The sequence below is a fragment of the Stegostoma tigrinum genome, chromosome 8 (genome assembly GCF_030684315.1).
Source record: "Stegostoma tigrinum isolate sSteTig4 chromosome 8, sSteTig4.hap1, whole genome shotgun sequence".
Lineage (NCBI taxonomy): Eukaryota > Metazoa > Chordata > Chondrichthyes > Orectolobiformes > Stegostomatidae > Stegostoma > Stegostoma tigrinum.
The window spans coordinates 92,675,907-92,701,486 of NC_081361.1; the positions used below are offsets into that span (position 1 = coordinate 92,675,907).

At 40.6% G+C, this 25,580-nt stretch overlaps 2 protein-coding genes across 18 annotated transcripts in view; one reads left to right on the forward strand and one right to left on the reverse strand.

Moving 5' to 3' along the window:
• nexn (nexilin (F actin binding protein)) overlaps window positions 1–18,619 on the forward strand; it is a 98,536-nt gene extending 79,917 nt beyond the window's left edge. For 6 of the 8 annotated variants that reach the window (XM_048538605.2, XM_059648130.1, XM_059648133.1 and 3 more), the window contains 3 exons: window positions 12,925–13,113; window positions 17,332–17,695; window positions 17,849–18,619. In XM_048538605.2, coding sequence (XP_048394562.1) covers window positions 12,925–13,113; window positions 17,332–17,695; window positions 17,849–17,862 — 567 coding nt within the window. In that variant the 3' untranslated portion in view covers window positions 17,863–18,619. Of the gene's footprint in view, window positions 1–12,924; window positions 13,114–17,331 lie in introns of all 8 variants that reach the window. The other 2 variants (XM_059648131.1, XM_059648134.1) reach the window with 1 other exon arrangement.
• A 1,462-nt stretch (window positions 18,620–20,081) lies between these two features.
• fubp1 (far upstream element (FUSE) binding protein 1) overlaps window positions 20,082–25,580 on the reverse strand; it is a 43,550-nt gene continuing 38,051 nt past the window's right edge. For 6 of the 10 annotated variants that reach the window (XM_059648137.1, XM_048539903.2, XM_059648142.1 and 3 more), the window contains one exon: window positions 20,082–24,376. In XM_059648137.1, coding sequence (XP_059504120.1) covers window positions 24,317–24,376 — 60 coding nt within the window. In that variant the 3' untranslated portion in view covers window positions 20,082–24,316. The remainder of the gene's footprint in view (window positions 24,377–25,580) is intronic. The other 4 variants (XR_009446085.1, XR_009446083.1, XR_009446082.1 and 1 more) reach the window with 4 other exon arrangements.

Sequence of the window (25,580 nt, forward strand, 5' to 3'; positions counted from 1 at the left end):
GAACAAGTGAGATTTCATCTGAGTGCTCCCATTAAAGTTCCCAGGGCAGTACATGAGGATCCCTTAAGTGTCCAAGCCAACATCCCTTTCTCAGGTAATATCACTGAAATCAAGCCAAATGGCCATGGCTTTTTGTGGGTGCTGAATATCACTCAAATCTTTTATTCTCATTGGCTGCATTCATCACCAGCTATGTCAGCATTTGTTGCTCAGTCCTTATTGGCTCTTGAACTCAGCGGATCTCTCAATCATCTCAGAGGGTAGTTAAGAGTCAAACATACTTACAGTGATTGGAACCAAGGCTAGGTTGATCTAATTGACTATGAGATCCCTGATTGGGATTGTTCACCTGGACCAAATGGGGAGCCCTAGATATAAACAGGAGATTCAGAGATTCTCTTCAATTTAGGGACCAGCTTTGAGCTGGCTGGTCACAGCCCATGTACATTACACATCTAAATAAAGGGTGATTTGGTGTTGGGATACCAGCCTCTGTGCACTTATTTCAACATTGCTGTGGGTCAGGTGTTATACGTGGACCAGGTGAGAATGGCAGATTTCCTTCCACAAAGGACATTAGTGAACTAGAAGAGTTTGTACAACAATTGATAACAGTCGTCTTAGTCACCATCATTGAGACTAGCTTTATATTCCACATTTATTCATCAAATTTACATCCCACCAACTCTATGGCGCCTGTGCCCCTGGTCCAGTGATATTGCCACTCTGTCTCTACCTCCCCTTCACAACAAAATAAGCCACGGCATTTCTTTAAACAAAGCAACTGTGTTGCTAGGATAAGCAGCTGTTTAAATGCACATCTTTCTTGAAATTGTATCATATCATTTTTAAAGTGTTTGTGATGACCAGCATTCAGTGGGTCACAGTCTGCTTCTGCTTGAGGAGGATGTGGAGTGAAATCCCACCTCAGGCACAGGAACAAATACACTTTTATCGCATTCTGGTGCAGAACTGAGGGAGTGCTGCACTGTCTGTGGTGCACTTGAAATGCTCAGGTAGATGCAATGGATCATACAGGCCTGTTTTGAACAACAGGTGAGTTTAGCCCCATCTCCTAGCCACTATCTTTCTCTTGGCCAACGTCTTACAGATTATTTTATATCCCATGACTGTTTGTGGAATTGCTGTACGTAAACTTTGGAATTTTCTAACAGTGTTCAGTCTTTAAGTGTGTTAAGATAGCGATCAATTTTTAATTACCAATGGTGTGCAGGGTTATGGGTCAGGTGGTTGAAGTGCTTGATCAGTCATGATTGTATTGAATGGCAGGGCAGGCCCAGTGGACTGAATGGCCTATTCCTGTTCCTATCTTCTTTCCTTGACGTGACAACAGTGACTCTACTTCGAATATATTTCATTTGGATGTTAACTTTTTCTGGGGACATCCTGAGGTCATTAGAGGTATGACAAAAATGTACATCTTCAACACACGCCCATTGCATCCTTTAGTAATGTAGAAGGGACAGCTAATTCATATACAGGTATTTCTGCTATAATGTTTGATGAATAGTGGACTCCGTTTGGATAACACAAACTTTCTGCTGTACAGGTAGTGATTTTTTTGTAGCGATTTCCCTATAACATGATTTTCCATAGCACAAGGTCACACCTATCATGTTAAAAGAAAACTACCTGTAATCAAATCTGCACTGAGTTTGAAAGGAGACTTCTGGGGAACTTAGAGATAATGGGAACTGCAGATGCTGGAGAATTCCAAGATAATAAAATGTGAGGCTGGATGAACACAGCAGGCCAAGCAGCATCTCAGGAGCACAAAAGCTGACGTTTCGGGCCTAGACCCTTCATCAGAGAGCCTCTCCGATGAAGGGTCTAGGCCCGAAACGTCAGCTTTTGTGCTCCTGAGATGCTGCTTGGCCTGCTGTGTTCATCCAGCCTCACATTTCTTGGGAACTTAGTTAGTTTCAGATAAGAACTGTTCATTTGACTCTGGTCATAGAGAGATCTACAGCACAGTAAGCAGTGCTTTGGTTCATCACAATCACACTGGTCAAAAAGTCACCTCACTATTCTAAGGGATAATGGGAACGGCAGATGCTGGAGAATCTAAGAAAGCAAAGTGTGGAGCTGGATGAACACAGCAGGCCAAGCAGCATCTCAGGAGCACAAAAGCTGACGTTTCGGGCCTAGACCCTCGAAACATCAGCTTTTGTGCTCCTGAGATGCTGCTGGGCCTGCTGTGTTCATCCAGCCTCACATTTTATTACCTCACTATTCTGAGCCCATCTTCCAGCGAGATGACCCTGATTTATTCGCAAAATGTCAAATCAGTTTTTGCATGCTTGCCTTCATCTGTCACAGCATTGAGTACAGCAGTTGCTACCTCACATTATGACAACACAAGATATTGGAAAGGCCACTTTGGAGGACCGCAGACAATGCTAATCACCCTGCCACAGAAGGATGTTGTTAAACAGGGAAGAGTACAAGGATGTTACCGAGACTGGAGGGTATGAGTTAGAACATAGAACAGTACATCACTGTACAGGCTCTTTGGTCCACAATGTTGTGCCTACCTATTAACCTACTAAGATCAGTCTATCATGCGTGTCCTACATTTTACTATCCTCTATGTGCCTATCCAAGAGTTGCTTAAAAGTCTGTAAAGTATCTGACTCCACTCACTCTGCCGGCAGTGCATTCCATGTACCCAACTCTCTGTGTGAAGCACCTACCTCCCCCATTACCTTCCTCCAATCACCTTAAAATTATGCACCCTCGTAATAGTCATTTCCACCCTGGGAAAAAGTCTCTGGCTATCCAGTCTATATATGCCTCTCATCAATTGTAAACCTCTATTAAGTCACCTCTCATCCTTCTTCATGTCAATGAAAAAAGCCCTAACACCCTCAACCTTTCCTCATAGGACCTGCTCTCCAGTCCAGGCAGCATCCTGGTAAATTGCCGCTGCACCCTCTCGGAAGCTTCCACATCTTTCCTATAATGAGGTGACCAGAAGTGAACACAATATTCCAAGTGTGGTCTAACCAGGGTTTTATAGAACTGCAGCATAACCTCACGGCTCTTAAACTCAATTCCCCCATCAGTGAAAGCCAACACACCAAACATCTTCTTTAGAACCCTATCAACTGCGGATGCAACTTTGAAGGATCTATGGACATGGAACCCAAGATCCCTCCGTTCCACTACACTGCTAAGAAGCTCATCCTGTATTCTGCATTTAAATTCGACCTTCCAAAATGAATCACTTCACACTTTTCTGGGTTGAATTCCATCTGCCACTTCTTTGCCCAGCTCTTAGAACATAGAACATAGAACATAGAACAGTACAGCACAGAACAGGCCCTTCAGCCCACAATGTTGTGCCGACCATTGATCCTCATGTATGCACCCTCAAATTTCTGTGACCATATACATGTCCAGCAGTCTCTTAAATGACCCCAATGGCCTTGCTTCCACAACTGCTGCTGGCAACGCATTCCATGCTCTCACAACTCTCTGCGTAAAGAACCTGCCTCTGACATCCCCTCTATACTTTCTACCAACCAGCTTAAAACTATGACCCCTCGTGCTAGCCATTTCTGCCCTGGGAAATAGTCTCTGGCTATCAACTCTATCTATGCCTCTCATTATCTTGTATACCTCAATTAGGTCCCCTCTCCTCCTCCTTTTCTCCAATGAAAAGAGACCGAGCTCAGTCAACCTCTCTTCATAAGATAAGCCCTCCAGTCCAGGCAGCATCCTGGTAAACCTCCTCTGAACCCTCTCCAAAGCATCCACATCTTTCCTATAATAGGGCGCCCAGAACTGGACGCAGTATCTTATCTTGTCAATGTCCTGTTGCAATCTACAACAGCCCTCCACGCTGTCTGCAACTCTACCAACCTTTGTGTTATTAGCAGACTTACTAACACGCCCTTCCACTTCCTCATCCAAGTCATTTGTGAAGATCACAAAGAGCAGAGGTCCCAGAACAGATGCTTGCAGAACATCACTGACTTCCGAGCTCCAGGATGAATACTTACCATTTATTACCACCCTCTGTCTTCTATTGAACAGCCAGTTTTTTTTAATCCAGACAGTCAAATTTCTTCTGTCTCCTCTCTTTCTGAATGAGCCTACTATGTGGAATCTTATCCAATGCCTTGCTAAAATCCATATACACCACATCCACTGCTCTACCTTTATCGATGTGTTTTGTCACATCCTCAAAGAATTCAGTAAGGCTTGTGAGGCATTACCTGCCCCTCACAAAGCCATGCTGACTATTTCTAATCAAACTGTGCTTTCCAAATAATCATAAATACTACTCTCAGAATCCTCTCCAATAATTTGACCACCACAGAAGACTGACCAGTCTGTAATTCCCAGGATTATCCCTATTCCTTTTCTTGAACAAGGGAATGACTTTTTCCACCCTCCAATCTTCTGGTACTACTCCAGTGGACAGTGAGGACGCAAAGATCATGGCCAAAGGGGCAGCAATCTCTTCCCTTGCCTCCTGTAAAAACCTTGAGTATATCCCATCTAATCCAGGGGACTTATCTATCCCCATTTTTTCAAAATTTCTAGCACATCCTCCTTCCTAACATCAACCTGTTCGAGCATATCTGGCTGTTTCATGCTGTCCTCACAAACGTCAAAATTCCTCTTTCAGGTGAGCACTGAAGCAGTGTATTCATTAAGGTCCTCCCCTACCTCCTCTGACTCCACACACAAGTTCTCTCCACTATCTCTGATTGGCCCTACCCTCACTCTGACCATCCTCTTGTTCCTCGCCTTGGGATTTCCTTGATCCTACCCATCAAGGTTTTCTCATATCCCCTTCTAGCTCTCCAAGTCCATTCTTCAGTTCCTTCCTGGCTGCCTTGTAGACCTCTAGAGCCCTGCCTGATCCTTGCTTCATCAACCTTAAGTAAGCTTCCTTCTTTCTCTTGACTAGGTGCTCAACATGACTTGTCGTCCAAGGTTCCTTCACCTTACCATCCTTTCCTTGCCTCTGTGGGACAAACCTATCCAGTACCTGTAGCAACTGCTCCCTGAATAACCTCCACATTTCTATCGTGCATTTCTCTGAGAACATCTGATCCCAGTCGGTGCTCTGTCATTCTTGGCTAATAACATTCTAATTCCCCCTCCCCCAATTAAATACTTTGCCATACCATCCGCTCCTATCCCCCTCCATGAAGTTTTCTCCCCCGGAGCATAGGTGGTTGAGGGGTGACCTTATAAAGGTTTACAAAATCATGAGGGGCACCGATCAGGTGACTAGCCAAGGTCTTTTCCCAAGGTAGGGGAGTCCAAAACTACAGGGCACAGTTTTAACTTGAGAGAGGAAAGATTTAAAAGGAATATGAGGGGCAACTTTTTCACACAGTGGTGCGTATGTAGAACAAGCTGCCAGACGAAGTGATGGAGGCTAGTACAATCACAACATTTAAAAAGGCATTTCGACAGGGACATGGATGGGAAAGGTTTAGAGGCAAATAGGACTAGTTCAGTTTACAGAATGTGGTCGGTATGTACGGGTTGAGCTGAACGGTCTGTTTCATGCTTAATGACCACATAGCTCTATGACTCTATAACAGAAAATACGACAAGTAAATGACTGAATACAATCTCCCATATATTCCAGTGTTGGCTGGAGTTGCGCATGAGGATGTTGCAGAATTCCCCTGTTGCAGTTCCTTCTGAAGGAACTGCTCAAGAAATTGAATTTTCTAATTGGCAAACCAACAGCTTCTTGCACCCTCTGAGTCTTCACAGTGTTCTGACTGCATTCAGCTCAGTAGTTACCCAGGAAATATTAGAGGATTAAATACCTACCGTGACCCATTGGGATCTATCCAATTGAATCCCCACTGATTCCCTGACTCAGCCTATGTCCTTCTGCCAGACCAGACCTCCTGGTCCTCTATTCTGCCACTCTCCTTCCTCCCAACCCCAGTCCAACCCAAAAAAACCCTCTCCCCTCCTCTCAGACCAAGCCCCTAATCTGCCACTACCCCAATGACCACTGCCCATACTCTGAGATTCATTCTTTTTCCTGGTACCCCAATACACCCACTCCTCCCCTTATCCACCTGGCACTCTGCCTCCTTACATACTTACCTCACACATTTACCTTCCCTCAGTTGCTGCCAAAGTACTTTTGGGACACCTAATGAATTTAATGCTGAAATTCAGTGTTAGGTACTGTAACAAGGCTGTATCTTGTTCTGATGGCACTACTCCTGTGCAGAGTTGATTTGCCCTCTGGTTTCCTCCAACTCATAACAGGCTAGCCTCAGGAAATCACCAACAGGTAAGTATGCCATTTTAAAGAGGATTAAATCAGTTAAAGTCAGTTAAGTCAGCTCCAATGGCCAATTTCTGTACATTTTGCCTGACTTGGGATGGACAGTGGTCTACCTTCTTCGCCTCTGGGACACAATGTCTCAGTGATAGAAAAGAGAAATTTTTGATGGAAGGAAAATACAGAACAAGTTGGTGTTACTAACACTTGTTGTACATGGATCTGAAAGGGTTAATACTGAGCAGTGCCTGAAATAACACCCACTCTGACGATGTCACATAGACTTGTGAACAGAACAGCTTATGAACTTGAAGGAGTGTGACCTCATACTTGGTCCTCCTCAAAATCCTCAGAACAATTTATCTGAAATTAATTGTTAACGTGTAACAACATATGCAAGAGGAACCCCACTTTGAACTTGACCAAGGCAGATGGTGGAATTCAACTTCAATTATAATCTGGAATTAAGGATTTAGTGATCACCATGGGACTGTTGCCAGTTGTCAGGGGGAAAACCCATCTGGTTCACTAATAGCCTTACTCACCTGGTGTGGCCCATGTGTGATTCACAGAAACGTGATCAACTCCTAACAGCCCTCTAGCCAGCTCAGGATATGCCAACCTAGCCAACAATACATCGGTGTGTGAATTTTTTAAAAAATCATGTTTTTCTCAGTACAGGAGTCTCTTCTAGTTAGACTACCAAGTGGTTCATAGAATCCCTCTCGGCCCATCAAGTCTGCCCTGATGTTCTGAGGAACATCCCACCCAGACACAGCCCCAACTGCTTTCCCTGTAACCCTGCATTTATCATGACTAATCCACCCTAACCTGCACTTCCGTGGACACCACAGGACAGGTTAGCATGGCCAATCCATCCTAACCTGTGCAGTGTCTCTTCGGACTATGGGAGCAAACCCACGTGGACATGGTGAGAGCACACAAACTCCACAAAGACAGCCACCCAAGGCTGGAATCGAACATGGGTACCTGGTGCTGTGAAGCAGCAGTGCTGACCAGTCAGCTACCACACCACTAATACAATATTTTCGATGTTATTAGCAATGTCATTACATACCTCTGGAAGCAAATGCGACTTGAACCCATGCAGCCTTGTTCAGGAGATAGGGACACCACCCCACACCACATGATCCCTAACAATACCACTCGGCCATCACCTTCCCACATGGTTTTTTCCCTCTGCCACGCTAAACTAAGCAAGTTGTATATGTCCCTACACCTTGAAGACAGTAGTAGCAAACCTACTCCATGTTGAAATGCAGACTCAGTTTAACTGGACATACACACACTTCTCAGAAATTACCCTTTATGTATGAGGTTCAGTTGATCCTAAGAGACCACTGCAGGGTAGCATCCAGTTCTGGTCACAAAACTTCAATAAAGTTGTCAGGATCCTTAAGCGGGTGCAATGGAGATTTACCAGAATGGTTTCAGAAATGAGGGATTAACCAACATGGTTACATTCAAGAAGGTGCAGAGAGGAATACAGAAACAGGAGTAGGTCATTCAGCCTATGCAAGCTGGCTCTGCCAAGCAATTCAACTATCCACATCAATGTATTTTCACTACACTGTCCCATGTCTTTTCACATTATTGATAATCCTTGCTGGGGATGGTGCAAGCAGAGACATCAATAATTTCAACAGAAAACTGTATGGAAATTGGAGGGATATGAACATCCATGGGTACAGGGATAGAATGGGACTGGCTGGATTGCTCTAAATAGTCAATTGGCTAAATGACCTCCTCTGAGTCATAATGAGTCTGAGTTTTCAGAAAAGACCAACAGACATGGTCAGAATCAGCTATGATAAACCTTCTGCCTTGTACCACACCTTTGGCTTGTGTTCCCGTGTTGACATGTGATCTAATCGAGGCACTTGTAAGGCTACCTCACTCTTGCAGTGGAATCTAGGGAAAAGGAATTTGCTACTATAAAATCAATCAATAATGTCATTCTGCATTAGTCTATTCAGAAGTGAAACCATAAGTAACTATCACATCACACCATATGTAATGGAAATCTAAATTTTAAAAAAAAACTTTCCAAATACTGAAATTTTCATGATTGTGATTTTCTTAGGCTGTGTTATGAAAGCCTATCGATCAAAAGCCGATAAATGGAGTTAATAATAATCTAACTGAAAGGTGGACCTGAAGAGGGACAGGGAACCTGCTCATCTTCATGTATCACCTACAGACACTCCCTGATAACAAATTTTGAAAAGTAGTTCAGTAATTTTTACGAAGTTTTAAAATTAGATCATTCATGAGATGTGAACCATGTTTGTTGCCCAATCCGAATTACTTTGTAGGAAGTGGTGTTGGAGAGCTGCCTTCCTGAACAGGGCTATTACGAAGGGAGTTCCAGGATTTTGAACTAGTTATAGGGAAAGGAATGATGATCCAGTTCCAATCAGGATAGTGTGAGACTTGTGAGGAACTGAAAAAGTCTGGAGGTTTTTCCATGCACTTGCCTGCTTTGTACATGATGTTGCAAATCCAAAGTCACTTTAGTTTCTAAGATATAAAACATCCATCCTGTCCCACAGTACAGCATTGCGCAGTGTTGCAGAAGTCCCTGCTGCTATTGACGATCTTTTCCCTTTATTTCATTTTGCAATCATATTGAGGAGGAATGGAATATGGTGAAGGACCTCTAGTGCTTAGAATTTCTGGATTCCTTTATTCAGTGCCAAAAGCACGGAATGCAGGGAAAAAATTCTCTATTATTGACAAAATTGTAGGAATGGGTTTTCAATTATTCAATCCATTCTGATCAGAAGAAATTATTTGCTTCCTGCTTGTGCTTGTGCTTTTGCTTGAGGGAAGTGGAGTGCTGGCTTTGAAATTCAAACAGGAATTCTAATGCCACATCCAGGATACCTACAACATTAAAACTTTTATTAAGAGGAGAGTGCAGCTAAATCAATATTCTAATAGCTTCCAGACGTGGCTTTCCGCTATGTTTGCAGGCACTGGATGTTTCAGGAAAAGGTTCAGTCATTAATATCAATGCCATAGGAAAGGAGTGAATCATTGAGTCATGATTTTGTACTCAAGTGAGAATCTGCAACTATTGAACTCCTAAATTAATAAACTTTGAAATCTCACCCTTTCAAGTTGAGGAGCTGAAGTCAATAAATATGGTAGTATGCAGAACACAAACTCAAAAATCTGATGCTGTGTTGCCTTTATTTTTCTAAATATTTTCCCCAAAGTATTTGTACTCAAGAATCCATACCTAGGTACCTTTATACCTAAGATGGTGCTGCAAGTGGCAACTTGTAAACTTTTCACCGTACTCATGTGAATACGTGACAGTTGAATCTAATTCAATTAAAAAGACAACCTGCTCATAAACTTCACTGCTCTAAATGAACTTAAGGAGAGATTTAGACAAGTGTTTGGAAACTATGAGGGGCTTTAAGCGTAAACCAGGGAGTCTACGTCTGCATCAGACACTGCTCATACAATGTAGTGATTCCAAAGAAAAAAGGGTTTGTCATGGCATATTAAGACTTTTGTATTCCTAATATTCCTAGACATCTCTGCTCACTCTGGGCTGAATGTAGGATAGTGGCATGACAGTTCAGGCATGGGTCTGCAGGGTCATGGAGAGGTACAGCAGGGCATCCTATCCTTTTTTTAATGGGGTGGTCAGGGGAGAGCTAATCCTTCAGTCACATTCACAGATCAATGTCACACATGGTATGCTAACAGCAATTTCAGTCCTGACTAATGGAAGACAATCATGAATCATTATGGAGGAATCAGTCACCAGTGAAACAGTTGAAGACGGTTGGGCTTAAGGAACTTCTGCAATGATGGTCTGGGACTTCCACAATCACACGAGGAATCCCACATGCACACAACACTTCTCTCAGATTCTCACTGTCTTCAGTTTTGCTGAGGCTCCTCGCTCTCACACTTGATGGTAAGAACAGTCACTTTCACTTCACCTTAAACTCAGTTCTTTCGTCAATGCAAAAAGCAAGACTGGTGAGGTCTGGAGCTCAGCATGCCTGGTGGAACCCCAAACTGACCACTGATGAGCACGTTATTGCTGGTATTACTCAAGTTCAATTTATACATGGACTGAAGTTACCATCAAGGGCCCATCTTCTCAACCTCAGCTCTTGCTGGAGGCCTGGTGATCCTCAGGTTAAACCTTGACCAGTCATCTCTGAGAAATCAGCCTATGGCCCTCTTTGATTATGGTGGCTACATAGTAATGAGATTACTACATTTTTAAGAGTGAGTAACAAACGGTTTAACAATTATATGTCAATGGTAACAGTACATCTTATCTGGAATCTGGCATACCTCAGGCTCCAAATCCATTCGATTTGATGTCATTTTGACATGGCCTCCAATGCATATTCCCAGTAGCTGCCTTAAAAGTCACAATTCCCTCTACATTAATTTCAGTACCCATTTTTATCATAAACATTTGATTCTTCACTCTGCAAGCTGACCACAGCTCCACCTTATCTCCCTTTGATTTGAAACTGTAATTTCCAACAGCATTCTCAGTCACGTTGGAGAAAGTGTCGGATGTTCACATTGTTTTCTTGGAAAGAAAACATTCATGAATTGGAATAGCTGCTACTGACTGTGGCTAGTCCAATGCTATGACACTAATGAAGACTGCAACTGAACAGCGTGGAGTAATAATTAAATGGATTGGATGGATTATTTCTGTGGAGAGGACAGCTGGCCAGCTTCCCACATTGCCAGCTAAACACTAGTGTTGTAATTGTATTGGAACAACTGGGCTTTGGGCCACTTAGGTTTGAAGCACAAGTCTAAAGGTGGTTGCAAATATCCTAGCCTTGTCTTTTGCACTTATGTGCTGGACACCATCATTCTGGGTGGGGATGACAGTGGCACCTACTCCTCCAGTCAGTTATTTGTTCACCATCCAAAACCGAATGCAGCACTACGGCATAGCTTTGATGGGATGGGATAATTGCTTAGCTCTGTCCTGTAACAGTGAGCCAATTTGGTTGAGGAAAGCAGGACATGATGATACTCTGTGGTCCAGGCAGATTAGGTGGCGAGTGACTAAGCCAGCTCTCTGCTAAAGTCAATAACCATTGACCTTTTAGAATGCTTGTAGTCCTAAGGTGCACTTCCCACTTCTCTGCATTAAAGTTCATCTGTGATGTGTTTGTCCGGTCCACCAGTCTCTGTCTTGATTCTGTGAGGATAGTCACAGTTTGCAATAACTGATGGAGAAGGTGATAAATTGTGGCAATGGCAGTAGTCTAGCCTGAGGTTTCAGATTGCTTATGCTTTGCAAACATGGGCTCAAAGCCCACCAGGGCAGACTATGATATCGGAATTACATAAAAGATCTAGAATTGAAAAGCTGGTCCATGGCAAATATCCATCTCTCTCACCCTTGCCTTTTCTGGGCAACATGCCACTCCAGGTCACAGCAATGTGGTTGTCTCTGAACAATGATGTAGACAGGATAATTTCTTAAGGAACAGAAGAAACTACTATTGGAAGTCTTTAAACAAGATGCTGATTGTCCCTTCAGGTGGATGCAGTGCCACCCTAATTTTTAAGGAGCGTTTCCCTAGCACTTCGTCAATATTTATCCCTCACTTCACATAGTTATGATTAAACGATCAGCAAATCTATGTTCTTCTTGTGCTTAAGTTTGCTGCTACATTTGCTGTTGGGAGACTGTTTTCAAAATCACTAGATTAAGTGCTGGAACGGGCAGGCTGTTTGCTGAGGAAATGCAAGAAATGCAAGGCTTGAATCGCTTAGAATTTAAAAAAGTACGACACAACTTGATTTCAACATAATATTGGGGCAGCACGGTGGCTCAGTGATTAGCACTGCAGCCTCACAGCGCCAGGGACCCAGGTTCGATTCCAGCCTTGGGCAACTGTCTGTGTGGAGTTTGCACATTCTCCCCGTGTCTGTGTGGGTTTCCTCCGGGTGCTCTGGTTTCCTCCCACAGTCCAAAGATGTGCAGGTTGGGTGAATCAGCCATGTTAAATTGTCCGTAGTGTTCAGGAGTGTGTGGGTTATAGGGGAATGGGTCTGGGTGGGATGCTTCAAGGGCGGTGTGGACTTGTTGGGCTGAAGGGCCTGTTTCCACACTGTAGGGAATCTAATCTAATCTAATCCTGATGGCTTTTGACAATGTGCAAGCAGAAAGGATGTTTTCCATCTGCAGAAGAATCCAGAACAAAGAATCAATGTTTCAAAGTAAGGGATTGCCCATTTATCATAGAACAGAGAACATAGATAAGTACAGCACAGTACAGGCCCTTTGGCCCACGATGTTGTGCCGTGGATTAATCCTAATCCAAAAATAAAATAACCTAACCTACATTCCCCTCAATTCACTGTTGTCCATGTGCATGTCCAGCAGTCGCTTAAATGTCAATTTAAGTCAGATGAGGAGAAATTTTGAAGATTGAGTGTCTTTGGAAATGATTTTGCTACATCATGGAGAAATGACTTTTGGTAAACAGGGAGATGAAATTTTAGGGAAGCAGACAGTAAGGCTATTGCGTTGCTCAGCCTGCAATATGATAAATTAAGGTCAACAGTCAACAAATTTAGTTGTTTTATACTTGCAGGAAGAAACAGAAGAGGTCACAAAGGAGCCTAAAAGAGATGACGCTCCATTTACACACAAAGTTGACATGCGAGCTCGCTTTGAGCAAATGGCTAAAGCAAGAGAGGAAGAAGAAAGGAGAAGAATTGAAGAGCAAAAACTTCAACGGATGCAATTTGAGCAAAAGGAAATTGATGCAGCACTGCAAAAGGTACCGTTTTAAGATAATTTTCAAAAACATATCCAATCAGTATCATATCTGAGTGAATGAAACGGTGGCTGTCTTGTTGCTGACTTAGGCTAACTTATTATGTTGCAAGATTTTGATGGTTAAATGGGTTGATAAGGTGGATAGAGGACATTTTTATCCATTTGCAAAGATAACCAAAACCAGGGGCCATCCGAAAGTCACTAGAAAGTTAAATGCAAACGCGAATTTCCTTATCCAAAATATGGAACTGGCTATAACATGGCATTATTCAAACTCAGTTTAAGGGGAAGTTAGACAAGCAACAGTAAAAATAGGATTTTGTTGCTAGTGTTAACTGGAATGGGGAATAAATGCTGACATTGATCTGTTGGGCCAATGATAAATCTGCAGTGTCCCAAAGTTCTGAACCAGAGAGGTTTTGAAAATAGAAGGCAAGGGTAAATCAGAATACAGGAAGTGATAGCAAATTAGCAACTGACAAAATGTTTAAGTTCTATATTCATCTTAAATGCTCCAAAACATTTACACCAATTTTGCATTGTTGACATGCAAGTAATTATGCAGGAAAAGCAGCAGTCCATTTGTCTATGCCATGCTTCCAGAAAAAAGCAAATGAATGTGATTAAACTTTCATGCTGACTTTTAAATCTGAGGACACACTGGATAATTCCTCTGCTATTCTTCAAAATATGTTCTTTGAGATCTTGTAGCAGTGCAACAAGTAGTTGGGCCCTAGTTCAACAGTTCACCCTAAAGATGGCAATATAACCATGTAAAGGAATTTACTATTCTGAAGCACTGTAATTGTTGCGAAAGAGTGAAACTTTCAATGAAACATTAAATTTCAGACTTTTCCTATTCCAATCATTGTGAATACTGTGGTCATGTTCTGATATGAGGAGAAACTGGATTAGTCAGGACTATATTCATGGATGTTCAAAAAAATGACAGCAGTGTAAATCTCAAGGAAAGGTATTGATAAAGTTCTACAAGGACTAAACAGTAAACACAGGAAGGATGTTCCAGATGACCAGGTAGTCCAGTACCAGGGATCACAGTTTAAGGATACGGGTGGCAGTGGTTAACATTGCTATTGCAGAGTACCATGGACCTGGATTTGATTCCAGCTTTTGGTGACTGTGAAGGAGTTTGCATTATCACCCTTTTCTGCTGAGTGCTTCAGTTTCCTTCCACCATCCAAAGATGTGCAGATTAGGTGGATTGGCCATGGGAAATTGCCCCATAATATCTAGGGATGTGCAAGTGAGGTGGATTAGCAATGGAATTTATCAAGCAAACGGTCCCTTCCTGCACTGTAGGAGTTCTACAGATCTAATTTATTTTCCACTCAGTGGCGAACCTGTGGAAATGTCTGCCACAGAAAGTTGAGACCAAAAATGAGACCATTCCAGAGCCCTCACCCCATTCCCCTCTCTGAAGAAGGGTCTAGGCCCAAAATGTCAGCTTTTGTGCTCCTGAGATGCTGCTGGGCCTGCTGTGTTCATCCAGCCTCTCATTTTATTATCTTGGATTCTCCAGCATCTGCAGTTCCCATTATCACTGAGACCAAAACATTGATTGCTTTCAAGAAAAAGTTAAAATACTAGGGGCTAAAGGGACAATAGGGTATGGAGTCCAACAATCAACTGTGATCACAAAGAACGGCCTATCCATGCTCTGATTTTCAATGCTCCTATCATCATCCTGATACTAGGGGTGCACTATAGGCCCCTAAGTAGTCAGAGAAAGACATACGCAAGAAAGTTTCAGGATGGTAAAAACAACACGACACACGAGGGGAATTTAAATTTCTCAAACGTTAACTGGGATAGACAAGGTCTGAAAGGCTTCAGGGTCTGAAGATCTTGCAATGTGTCCATGAGAGCTTTTGAAATCAACAAGTAAGGAAGTCTTACAAGCAAGAGGTGTTGGACCTCATTCTAAGAAAGCAAACCAGGCAATTGGTTGATCTGGCATAATTCACTAAGTCTTAATATGATTACTCATGACAGAGATAGACCAGAAATAAAAGTTATGAAATGGGGAAAGGCCAATTCACATCACAGCAGTGGAAAGCATTCAGAAGTATGAGTGCAGGGCTAGAATACTCTCATAAAGGTGAAGGAACCAACAAGTACAAAACACTAGATGCCACGGAACATACAGGACTAGATAATGGAAGAGTTAGAAAATAATTTAGGATAGGTGCCAAAGGCTGAAAACAATAGGTGACCTAGGGTACAGAAAATGCAGGGAGTTTTAAAATAAATTAGGATAACAAAGAAGGGACACAAAGAATTATCAACAGACTGTTAATACAGAGACCCAGGTAATGTTCTGGGGACCTAGGTCTGAATTCCACCATGGCAGCTAGTGGAATTTGAATTCAGTAGAAATCTGGAAAAGTCTAGTGTTGGTCATGAATTTATCATCATTTGTTGAAAAATCCCATTTGGTTTGTTAATATCATTTGGGAAGTAAACTGTCATCCCTACTGCTCCAACTCCAGACACAGAGCAAATGTTGACGACTCTTAGTTGCCCTCTGGGTAATTACGGATGGGTAATAAATGCTACCTTAGCTAGCATATCCTACGAATGAATAAAACAAAAATAAAGGAAAATCCAAAGGTTTCTGACAAATATCGGAGGCAACAGAATGAACCAGGCAAAGTGTAGGATCAACGTACCAACCTGTGTGGAGGTATAGCTAAGGTTTGAAACAAGTATCTTGCATCTGTATACATGACACAGAACGTGTTTAGAAGTCAGGGACAGGGGACTGTGATATAGTTGAACCAGTTAGTATTGAAGAGGCATTGGCAGTGTTAGCATGCTTAAAATTGGATAAATGCCCAGGCTGCTGTGGGAGAAGGTTGCAGGGCCTTGAACGCAAGCTTTCAAATTCTTTCTGGTCACAGGACAGCTATTGCAAAACTTGAGAATGGTAGGGTCAAACCAGAAAACTACAGGCCAGTGAGTCTGTCACCTGTAACAGGGAATCTGTTTGAAAAAAATCTGAAGGTCAGAATTAATCTCCACTTGGAGAAACAGGGATTAATGAAGGATAGTCAGCATGGCTTTATAAAGGGGCAGATCATGTCTAACAAATCAGATTGAATTTCAAGAGAAAGTGCCTACATGTGCAGATGAGATGAGCAAGCGTGACCTAGTCTACATGGTTTATTATAAGGCTTCTGACCATGGCCTCCATGGCACCAGTTAGGAAGCGAAGACCCTTAGTATCCAAGGCCATTTGGATCCAGAATTGGTTTAGTGGCAGGAAACAGTGGGTGATGGTCAGAGTTTTTTTTGTGACTGGAAACCCATGTCCCAATAACTCAGTTTGCTGCTGGTCCTTTACTGTTGATTGTGTATTTTAATGAGCTATTTAAATGTAGAAGGTATGATCAATAAGTTTGCAGGCATGAAAATGGTGTGGTAATTAATGAGGAGAGTAGCTCATATAGACTTAACAGTGACAAATGGAATTTAGTCCTAAAAAGTGTGAAGTGGTGCATTTTGGGAAGACTAAGAAGGCAAGGAAATATATGATGGATAACAGTAGAACTCTATACTGAGGATCAAAGGGACCTTGGTGTGCAGGTCAATAGACCTTTGAAGGCAACATAATAGGTAGATAAGGTGGTGTAGAAGGCATGTGGGATACTTGCCTTCATTAGTCAAGGCAATGAATACAAGAGCAAGGTAGTTATTAGACTACAGCTGAAGTGGTGAGTGCAGTCCCGGTTGCCACACAAAAGAAAGCTTGTGATTGCACAAGACAGGAAGCAGAAGAGATTCACCAAGATTTTGCTTGACCTAGAGCGATTCAGCTGGATTAGATAGGCTGGGGCTGTTTTCCGTAGTGCAGAGAAAGCTGAAGGTGGGGAGGGGAAAACCTTTCTTTAGTAGAGGAATCACAGAGGCAAAGAAGTTTTAAGGTACGAATAAGGCCATTAGAGTACTAGGAACATTCAGCCAAAAAAAAGGGTGGCAGATATGGGAACCTTGAAGACATTTAAGAACTATTCAGGTATCTCTTGAAAAACCACAGCATACAAGGTTATGAGCCAAGGGCTGGAAACTAGAATTTTAAACAGACGTATGTTTAATGACTCATGTGGACAGGATGAGCCAAAGGCCTCAGTGCTATAAAACTAAATATATTCTAATAGAATGATCTAGACATTTAATTTTCCTAACTTCCAACTTGCAGAAAGGGGACGAAGAGGAGGAGGAAGAAGGCAGCATTGTTAATGGATCAACCTGTGAGGATGACAATGATGAACTCATTCGGTCTGGCGCTCCATGGTTCAAGAAACCCCTCAAGAATACATCTGTTGTGGATGGAGAGCCTGTAAGGTTCACTGTGAAAATCCTGGGAGAACCCGCACCAGGGGTCACATGGTGGTTTGAGGGTGAAATGTTGCAAGACTGCGAGGACTATCAATATATTGAAAGAGGAGAAACTTACTGCCTTTACCTACCTGAAACCTTTCCTGAAGACGAAGGAGAATACATGTGCAAAGCTGTGAACACCAAAGGAACAGCTGCTAGCACTTGCATTCTCACCATTGAAAGTAAGAATTAAGTTTGCACAGACAATTTTTCTAAAAGCAAGAAACTTGTGAACTCATCCACACACACACACAACCCCCAAGTTAACTCATGCTTAAACTTCCAGCTTTTCTTTCAATGGCAACTAATTTCTTGAATTTTCTGTTCTCTTTTAGCTGATGACTACTAAATCTGCTGGAATTTCCTTTCTGTCTCAACCTTTACTTCATCCATCTTTCCCCTCTAATGGGGCCAAAATTTTCAAAAAGCTCCTGTCCTTGGAAAAATTGCTGTAGTGTTGATCGTCATTCCTCTCATGGTTATTTCATAGCCTAGAAAACTGCATGAAGCTTACTTACTGCTTTTATTTGATCAGTTTTAGTCCTTTAAAACTATCTTGTGATGTTATTTAACAGATGCTATCATATCTGCACATTATTGTTAACAGCAGAGCCCACTTAGAAATCAGTATTGTATCCATGAATTTCAAAAAAAATTAACCCAATGTTAACTTATTTATCAATCACAATTTGGGTCAATCATAAGTAAAATGTTGGTTTTAATATCATTGTTAGAATTGTCCATCATGAAAACTCAAACTTTACATACAGAAGTTTTTAGGGGTTTTGTTTAAGAATTAAATTCAACATGACAACTACTCGTTTATATTCGAAGCAGTAATTTGGGTTTGTCTACATATAGAAAATGGGTCTTATTTTATCACTGTAGAGATTACCATGAAGCCTTACATACAAACTGGACTATGGACAAAGAAGCTCCTACACACAACTTGCCGATGGGCCCGAGAGGCATCACAAATTGCATGCTAGACAATTTGTGGTCCTCAGAAATACTCTTCATGCAGAATGTACTTTTTTTTTGTAAGCTGAACTCCTGCTCAACTGTATTTTCAGATACCATTTAAAATCGACTTTGAAACAAAACAATGTGCTTCTTATTTTTACTTTGTTTCAACACTACAAAGGGCTTCAAAGGTCAGCTGTTGACTTGCATCTTTGGCAGCACTGGTTAGGTTCCAGCAGCACCTACAGAATCAGCACTAACCCAAGAGATTTTGCATTCTGCTTCGATCATGCTGACGCTGCCAAAGTAGTCACCAACGCTCACATGTGGCAAAGGAGACAGCAACGAACAGATGATCTTTTGATTCTTGCTGCAACAGATACAGTTTACCGAAAAGTTGCAGAGGTTTTTTTCTAAGTTAATATTTTGAGGTCATCCATCACGCCCCTCCGCTATGCATCATATTGTATTCAAGAGGCTAATCCCATCTTGTATTCATAACTACAGTAAAACTTAGTTATACAACTGAAGCTTATGGATAATGCGGACTTCCCTACTCAGTCTCTCATACTTGCGTTTCCACATCACAGCACTTTCTCAGACAGCAGCATAAAATTCACAAGCTGTATCTTATGGAGAAAAGGGGATCAAGGGTATGGTGATAATATCACATTCAAGTAAAACACCACAACATCCTCTTCCGAACGTCATATCGACATCCTTCATCACTGGGTAAAACTAGAAATAGTGGAACTCTTACCAACATCCCTACAGGTATATCTTCATCAAGTACACAGCATAATTTCATGGTGGTGGCTCACCAGCACATTTAAGATTAAATGGATATGCTGGCTCTACAAAGGGTGGTCATATCCCCTTTTTCCAGGTATAATGCCCGTTCATTATATAGGATCTTTCACATTAGTTGAAAGAGCAAGCACCCTCAGTACCACATTGCACTCAGCTTTTATTGTTATTCAAATATTTATTTTACACATGCAACCAGATCTTTTTAGTAAGGTTGATGGTTTTAGGCCAGAATACAAGGAATTCCATGCCTTCACTCTTTAACGCTGAACTAAAAGGACAGACAAAATTAGTGTCAAAGATCATATTCAGGTCTCAAAAGGGCCCCTGCAACCACAAGCTTTTGACTGGGCAACTGAATGTGCCATGTTACTAATTGGCAAACAGCATGCAGTCTTCGAATAAACCTTGTGATGTGCAAGTCAGCTCATTTCAGGGCAGGTAAACAGCAAAATGGCCACTGCAGTCCTGAACTAGGGTGGAGAAAAGTGTAATCAGATTTCCCACACAGATTCCTTAACACCAAGTCAGGACCACCTCAGTTGATTCTGATGCTAATACGACATTATTTACATTCTTAACAAATCAAAAGGGGAGGTAACGGGGTTGGGGGGGGGTCATTAATTAATGAAGAGGGAGTGAAAAAGTAAGAGATCGAGCAATTTGGTTTGCAATCATGTGCATTTTAACATGGAGCTGACTTCTTCTCATAACCAACAAAATGTATATTTCTGAAACCCAATCTTGCCACACCCATATTTGATGGACACAATAATAAAAAAACAATCATTTGTGCATCTCAAACTTTATTTATAATTTCAAAATCTTTACATTTTAATTCACACTAAAATCATTTAACATTATCAGAAAAACAAAAAACGAGTGCCAACACATCCGGATCATTCTTAAGCAGCATTTTTTTTCCCGTCAGTGAAGTTACCTTATACTTCAGCTCCAAATCTGTATGATATCCCTTTCTCCAATCACTGCAAGCCCAAAATCTGCTCAGTAGTCTTCTCCAGCAATGCACATTTTCTGAAGAATTTTTTTCTTCGAGATAATAGCTAATCCATCTCAAAAGCCATGTGTAAAAGAAACATGCAAAAGAAATATGCAGGAAACCTATCTAGCAGTGCCAATGTTAAAAGTACTGAACAGGGACAACAGCAAAAACCTGCAGTCAAATCCTGATATACACTATCCTCTAACTCAAACACAGGTTCTGTCTGCTTTAACATTCTACATTGGGTTAACGAAGACTGCTCTATGCAGAAACTAACTTCACAATTTAAGTACAGTTTTCTGTTAATGTAAACATTCGCTTCTGCAGATTTTTCTGAATCAAAAGCTTCTCAGCATTTTAAAAAGCAAGCAAAACAAATGCATCCAACATTGTTTTAGGGAGGCAAAATCTGGAATTTTAAAAATCTGACTCACGTACGCAAAGATACAAGGTCTACAAACAGGCTCACTAGAAAGTGAAAAAATTCTAAATCTGGGGATTTATGTATTTACATTAAACAAGTAAGAGATAATGATTAAACTATACTTTGTACCTCAACTCAATTTGATCAGTTTGAAATATAGCATCAAAATTATAATGCACGTACATTTGAGTCCTTCATTGACAATAATTTAATTCAAGACTATATATTAAACTGGATTTTCTGTAGGAAAGTCAAAAATAGCAAAAAGAAATCCAAGTGATGGCATAGGGAAACCTAGCAATGAACACATCAAGTTTAGCAGTATTAAATGGATGTCCTGAAATATAGTTCCAGCGTGCAGAAAGTGTGCTTATTTTAGCATTTGTATGCAAATAGAAACAAGTGCATAAGCCAAAGATTCTGACAGCATGCCTCCCACTTTAAATAACAGTTTGTGCAAAATATTTAATTCCCTACATATGAATGACATATGTCCCTCAAGAAGTGTTACCTTATACAGAGAGCCATTGTATGGTTTATGTTCATCAGTTCAAAGGATGAACGCAAAGAAGTCCTCCATAGTGGCAGAAACTATCTCAGGACCTGTTCCTATGACCTATGAATCGGGTGCTGGCAGCTAGCTCTTCAGCACTGTATAAGAACGAAGGCACCATATTTTGAGTACTTTTGAAAAAAAAAATTGCCAAGAGATAAGCAGGTTGGCATTTTGCATAAAAACCCCCAAGATTTTCTGATTAAAATACAAAGGTAATTAACCTCTAGAAATGCAAGATTCACTCTTGAAAAAAGGCACATGAATTCCACTGAATAACCGCGCAGTGAACACCTGGAATTCTAATCTGATTTTGAAGCAAGATATTTTATGCATTTTAATATGGTAAATAGACCACAAAAAAAACCTGCCAGAACACTCTAATTCTACATTAATAAACCAGGCCAAAAATAACACCACACCTCACATCCTTTAAGATGCAATTGTCTGCCTGAAGGTAGAGCAGTGCAAATTATTGCAGATATTTTAACCCTCTTCCCTGGCTATTTACAAATAAACAGCTTCAAGCTCCCATGGTATAAACAGCAAGAACCAACTAACTAGCTGTTGTGCAATGCACCAGCAAAATATGTAAGCTTCCTTCTTTGTACTTATGCAAAATATCTGATATTTCCTTATGTCATTTTTGGAAATTGATGTATTAGGCAAAGCAGCCAAGGCCTTTCATGACAAAATGGCAGAGGGTTAAAATAAGACAAGGTGTACCAATCCATGCCAACACAAAAGTATAGTTCATCCTACAAGAACAAATTGAACAGCTTTTCCTTTCCCTAGATATCTAAAAATATATTGTAAAATACTAGCTATTTATCCAAAGATGCCTTCACAACAACAAATGCATTTCAAAGCTGTATACATTTAAGTTTGACTAAGCGTTCTTAATGATAGAAATCAGATATCCAACACAAACTAAGATCTAAACAAATGTTTGTTTGAACAGTTAAACAGCGCACAACACGAAGTTTAATCTCCAAAATATGAGTGTTGTCATTTCTCCTGCAAGCTAACAATAGTTTAAACTAATAATTATCCAACCAAACATCTAAAGTTCATGGTTGTATGCAGAAAACCTTTAATCCAAACCCAGAAAAAGTTAAGATCATATCTTAAAGCTGAATGCATCTGAAAAGGCAGCTTAACCCTTCAGGTTTATGCCAGAAGTTTTAATCTGACTTTAAGATGTTGGCTAATGCCATTTTCCTAGAATTTTTTTAGAGCTTGAAATTAACCGCAGTTCAAATCTTTTGTTGACTCATTTTGATTTGATCATCTAGAAAAACAAATTATGGAATATTTGGCTGATCAAACTGACATTTACTTCTTATTTGTACAGTAATGTGGAGTTTCATAAAGATAATGCATTTATAAAGAGGGCCAATGATTGATCAATTTCTTTTTACAGCCTGAAATAATACACCTTCATTCTTGCTTACCTTTAGTGTACTGCAGCAGAACTTAAGGTTCAAGGTCTGGGTGGCACTGTGAAGTATAAAAATTGCACTTCATTTGCAATGAGCTGCGACTTCACATGGTACAAGAAAACTATACCAATAGCCTCCATTTTGAAACACTTTTTTTCATAAACTAAGTAATATTAATAGTTTTGGTAGGTAGTAGCAACGTAAGCTGAAAAAGTCTCATTTCTGGATTTTTCATTTCAAAGGTGAGGGTGTTTTCTTATTTGGCAGAAACAGGTTTTTAATAAATTCAGCATTATCTAAAAATGTTTCTTACAATCCAATAAGCCTAAAAGAATACTACATGCTTCAATTACTGACTGCAATAAGCTTAACGGCCTTCAAAAGATGTGCACTATTCAAAAGACATCTTCCTATATGCTTCATTACAATATACAAAGTAATTTGATGCCGATTATCCTTTGTTAACAGAATTACAGACTGCACTAAAAAATTTTCTTCTGAAAAAGATGTTTGTTTTAATGCATTTTAGGCTGCAGAAGTGCACTGTAAACAGAACAAATTTGTGGAGGGATGTAATGATCTCATCATTCAACAGTCTTTACTGACCGTTAAAATAACAGACAGTGCATCTAATCAGCCCAATGACATTAAAATAAGCATACAGTTTTTAGAGTAATAAAATCACCAAGTCCCTACCACATCCTCAAACGTGAAAAGGGTAAACAAATAAAATAATTCATTAACAAATATTCAGTTGCAATACATCCAACATAAATAGTACATGTGACAGTAAAGCATTCTAATTCAGTCACTGATCAAACAGGTTTTCAAACAAGTGGCAGTACTGGCTGGGTTCCTATAAAGTAATTTAGCATCTTAATTAGGTCAAAGTTGATGGTGTGCTTGTATGTGGAGGGTCGGGGGCGGGGGGAGGAGGAGAAAGCAGACGATGTGCGTCAATTATGGTGTCACTAAATTTGTCATATCCTACTATAGACACCTGTAGCACAAAAGTAGTTGGCAATTGCTAATTGAAGGGAGGGGCAGGAGCAGTAAAGTCTACAACTGCCAATCCAGACAAGAGAACAAAGGAGACAAGTAGCACGACAAGGACGGAGTGAATTTTTCATGGGCCATTTTGTTCATGTTGGCAATCCTGCTAAAAGCTATATGTTGCAAATAAGCAATTACCCATAACAGGTAAAATCCGTCCAAAAAGCACCAGTTAAAGAAGTTTAAATGCTCATGTTTTCAGAATAATATTGTAGCAGTCACGTAATAAAAGTTCAGATTGGTCTTGCAGGCATTAAATCTTTGAAGTGACCCAGAGTCACAGTCACCTGTGTAAATGTAGAAATTGACAGCTCAGGCAGAGAAATATAAATTCCACATGCACTACAAAATCAATTTTGAACTAGTGGCAGTCTAAGGCTGATATCCAAAGCTGCCAACATAAATGCAACAATTCTGATATAGAATTAGACCGTGGGAGGTGATGGTCATCCTCACCTTGGGATCCGGGACTGCTGCTGACCAATGTTAAGGAGTCTGGATCATCCAAACTTTTGAACAGGCACGTGTTATCCCGGTGAAGATTTTGTCATGACTAATTCAATTTGGCCTGGATTGTGTCTGCAAGGTCACACTGTCAGAAGTGCTTAGGTCTATAATCTGACAAAGAATAAAAGCCTAAATTTAAAAGTGAACAGAAAAATAATCCTATACGGTACGAAATGTGTCCACCATCCTACAGAACAGTAATCAAGACAAAAATATCCCTGATCATTCATGACTCTCAATTTATTACATTGACTTCACATGGAGCTTGAATCTTGGTACGTCATCAGGCAAACAGGGCAAAGGGAGGAATAGCAATGCTCATGAATCAAATTTTAAGTATTTAGCTGCACATAGGTATTTGTAGCCATATCTTGCCTCAAAAAGGATAAACTCCCCTAGCTAATACACCAAATAGGCAAATGCATTAGTTACAATCATTGCACTTTGATCAACCAAAGACATAATTGCAAACAAGGGAAGCTTTCCTTTGGGTAAGTAAAACTGTTTCATTTAACTTACCCTACCAACCCAACCCCTTAATTCCAAATGCAAAGCAGAACAATATGCTACAAGTTTCTGGGTTAGTTGTGGTCAGTGCTGCAGGAACAGGCTTCGTTTCCACAAGCATTCATCATTTACTGAACCAAGCAGGCCAGCAATGATGCAGAATTAGATCTCATGGACAACACAGTTCACTTAAGATAAAGTAAAACATTTGATGCAGTAATTTTAAAAATTTTAGAAAATCAAATCATCTTCCTGCATGATTAAGCTAAGCATACCTACAGATTCAATCTACAGTTTATCAGCAAATTCATGAAGTAGATAGTTAAGCTTAAACAAGGCACTATTGAATAAATTACCAACATATGGCACAAAATAAGCAGCTTTTTCCACAAAAACTAAATGGACAGATAAGTGAGCATTCAAACTTCCCAAGTCAGCGATTCCAACTTTATGGATTTCAAAGGATTTCATAAACAGGAAGGTGCTTTTTTGGTAGTGTGGGTGAGAGAAGATACAAAACTAATGTGAAAAAAAAATCACAATAGACCACTGCCCATATATTACAAAACAGTCCAATGCCTTTCTGATCTTTTTCAAAGAATGTTATATTTAAAGCAAAGTGAAACAAGCCTGTAAGATCAAGTGTTTAGCTGCAGATTTTCAAGTCATTATCTCATTCAAATGATTAAATTGCAGCCATTTGGGCCTCACTCAAGGTCTGTGAGCTTTGTTTTGTAACATCACTCCCTATCTTTTGGAGATCTCTGAGCCTTAGCTTCTTGAATCAGATTTGATAAATATCTAAATT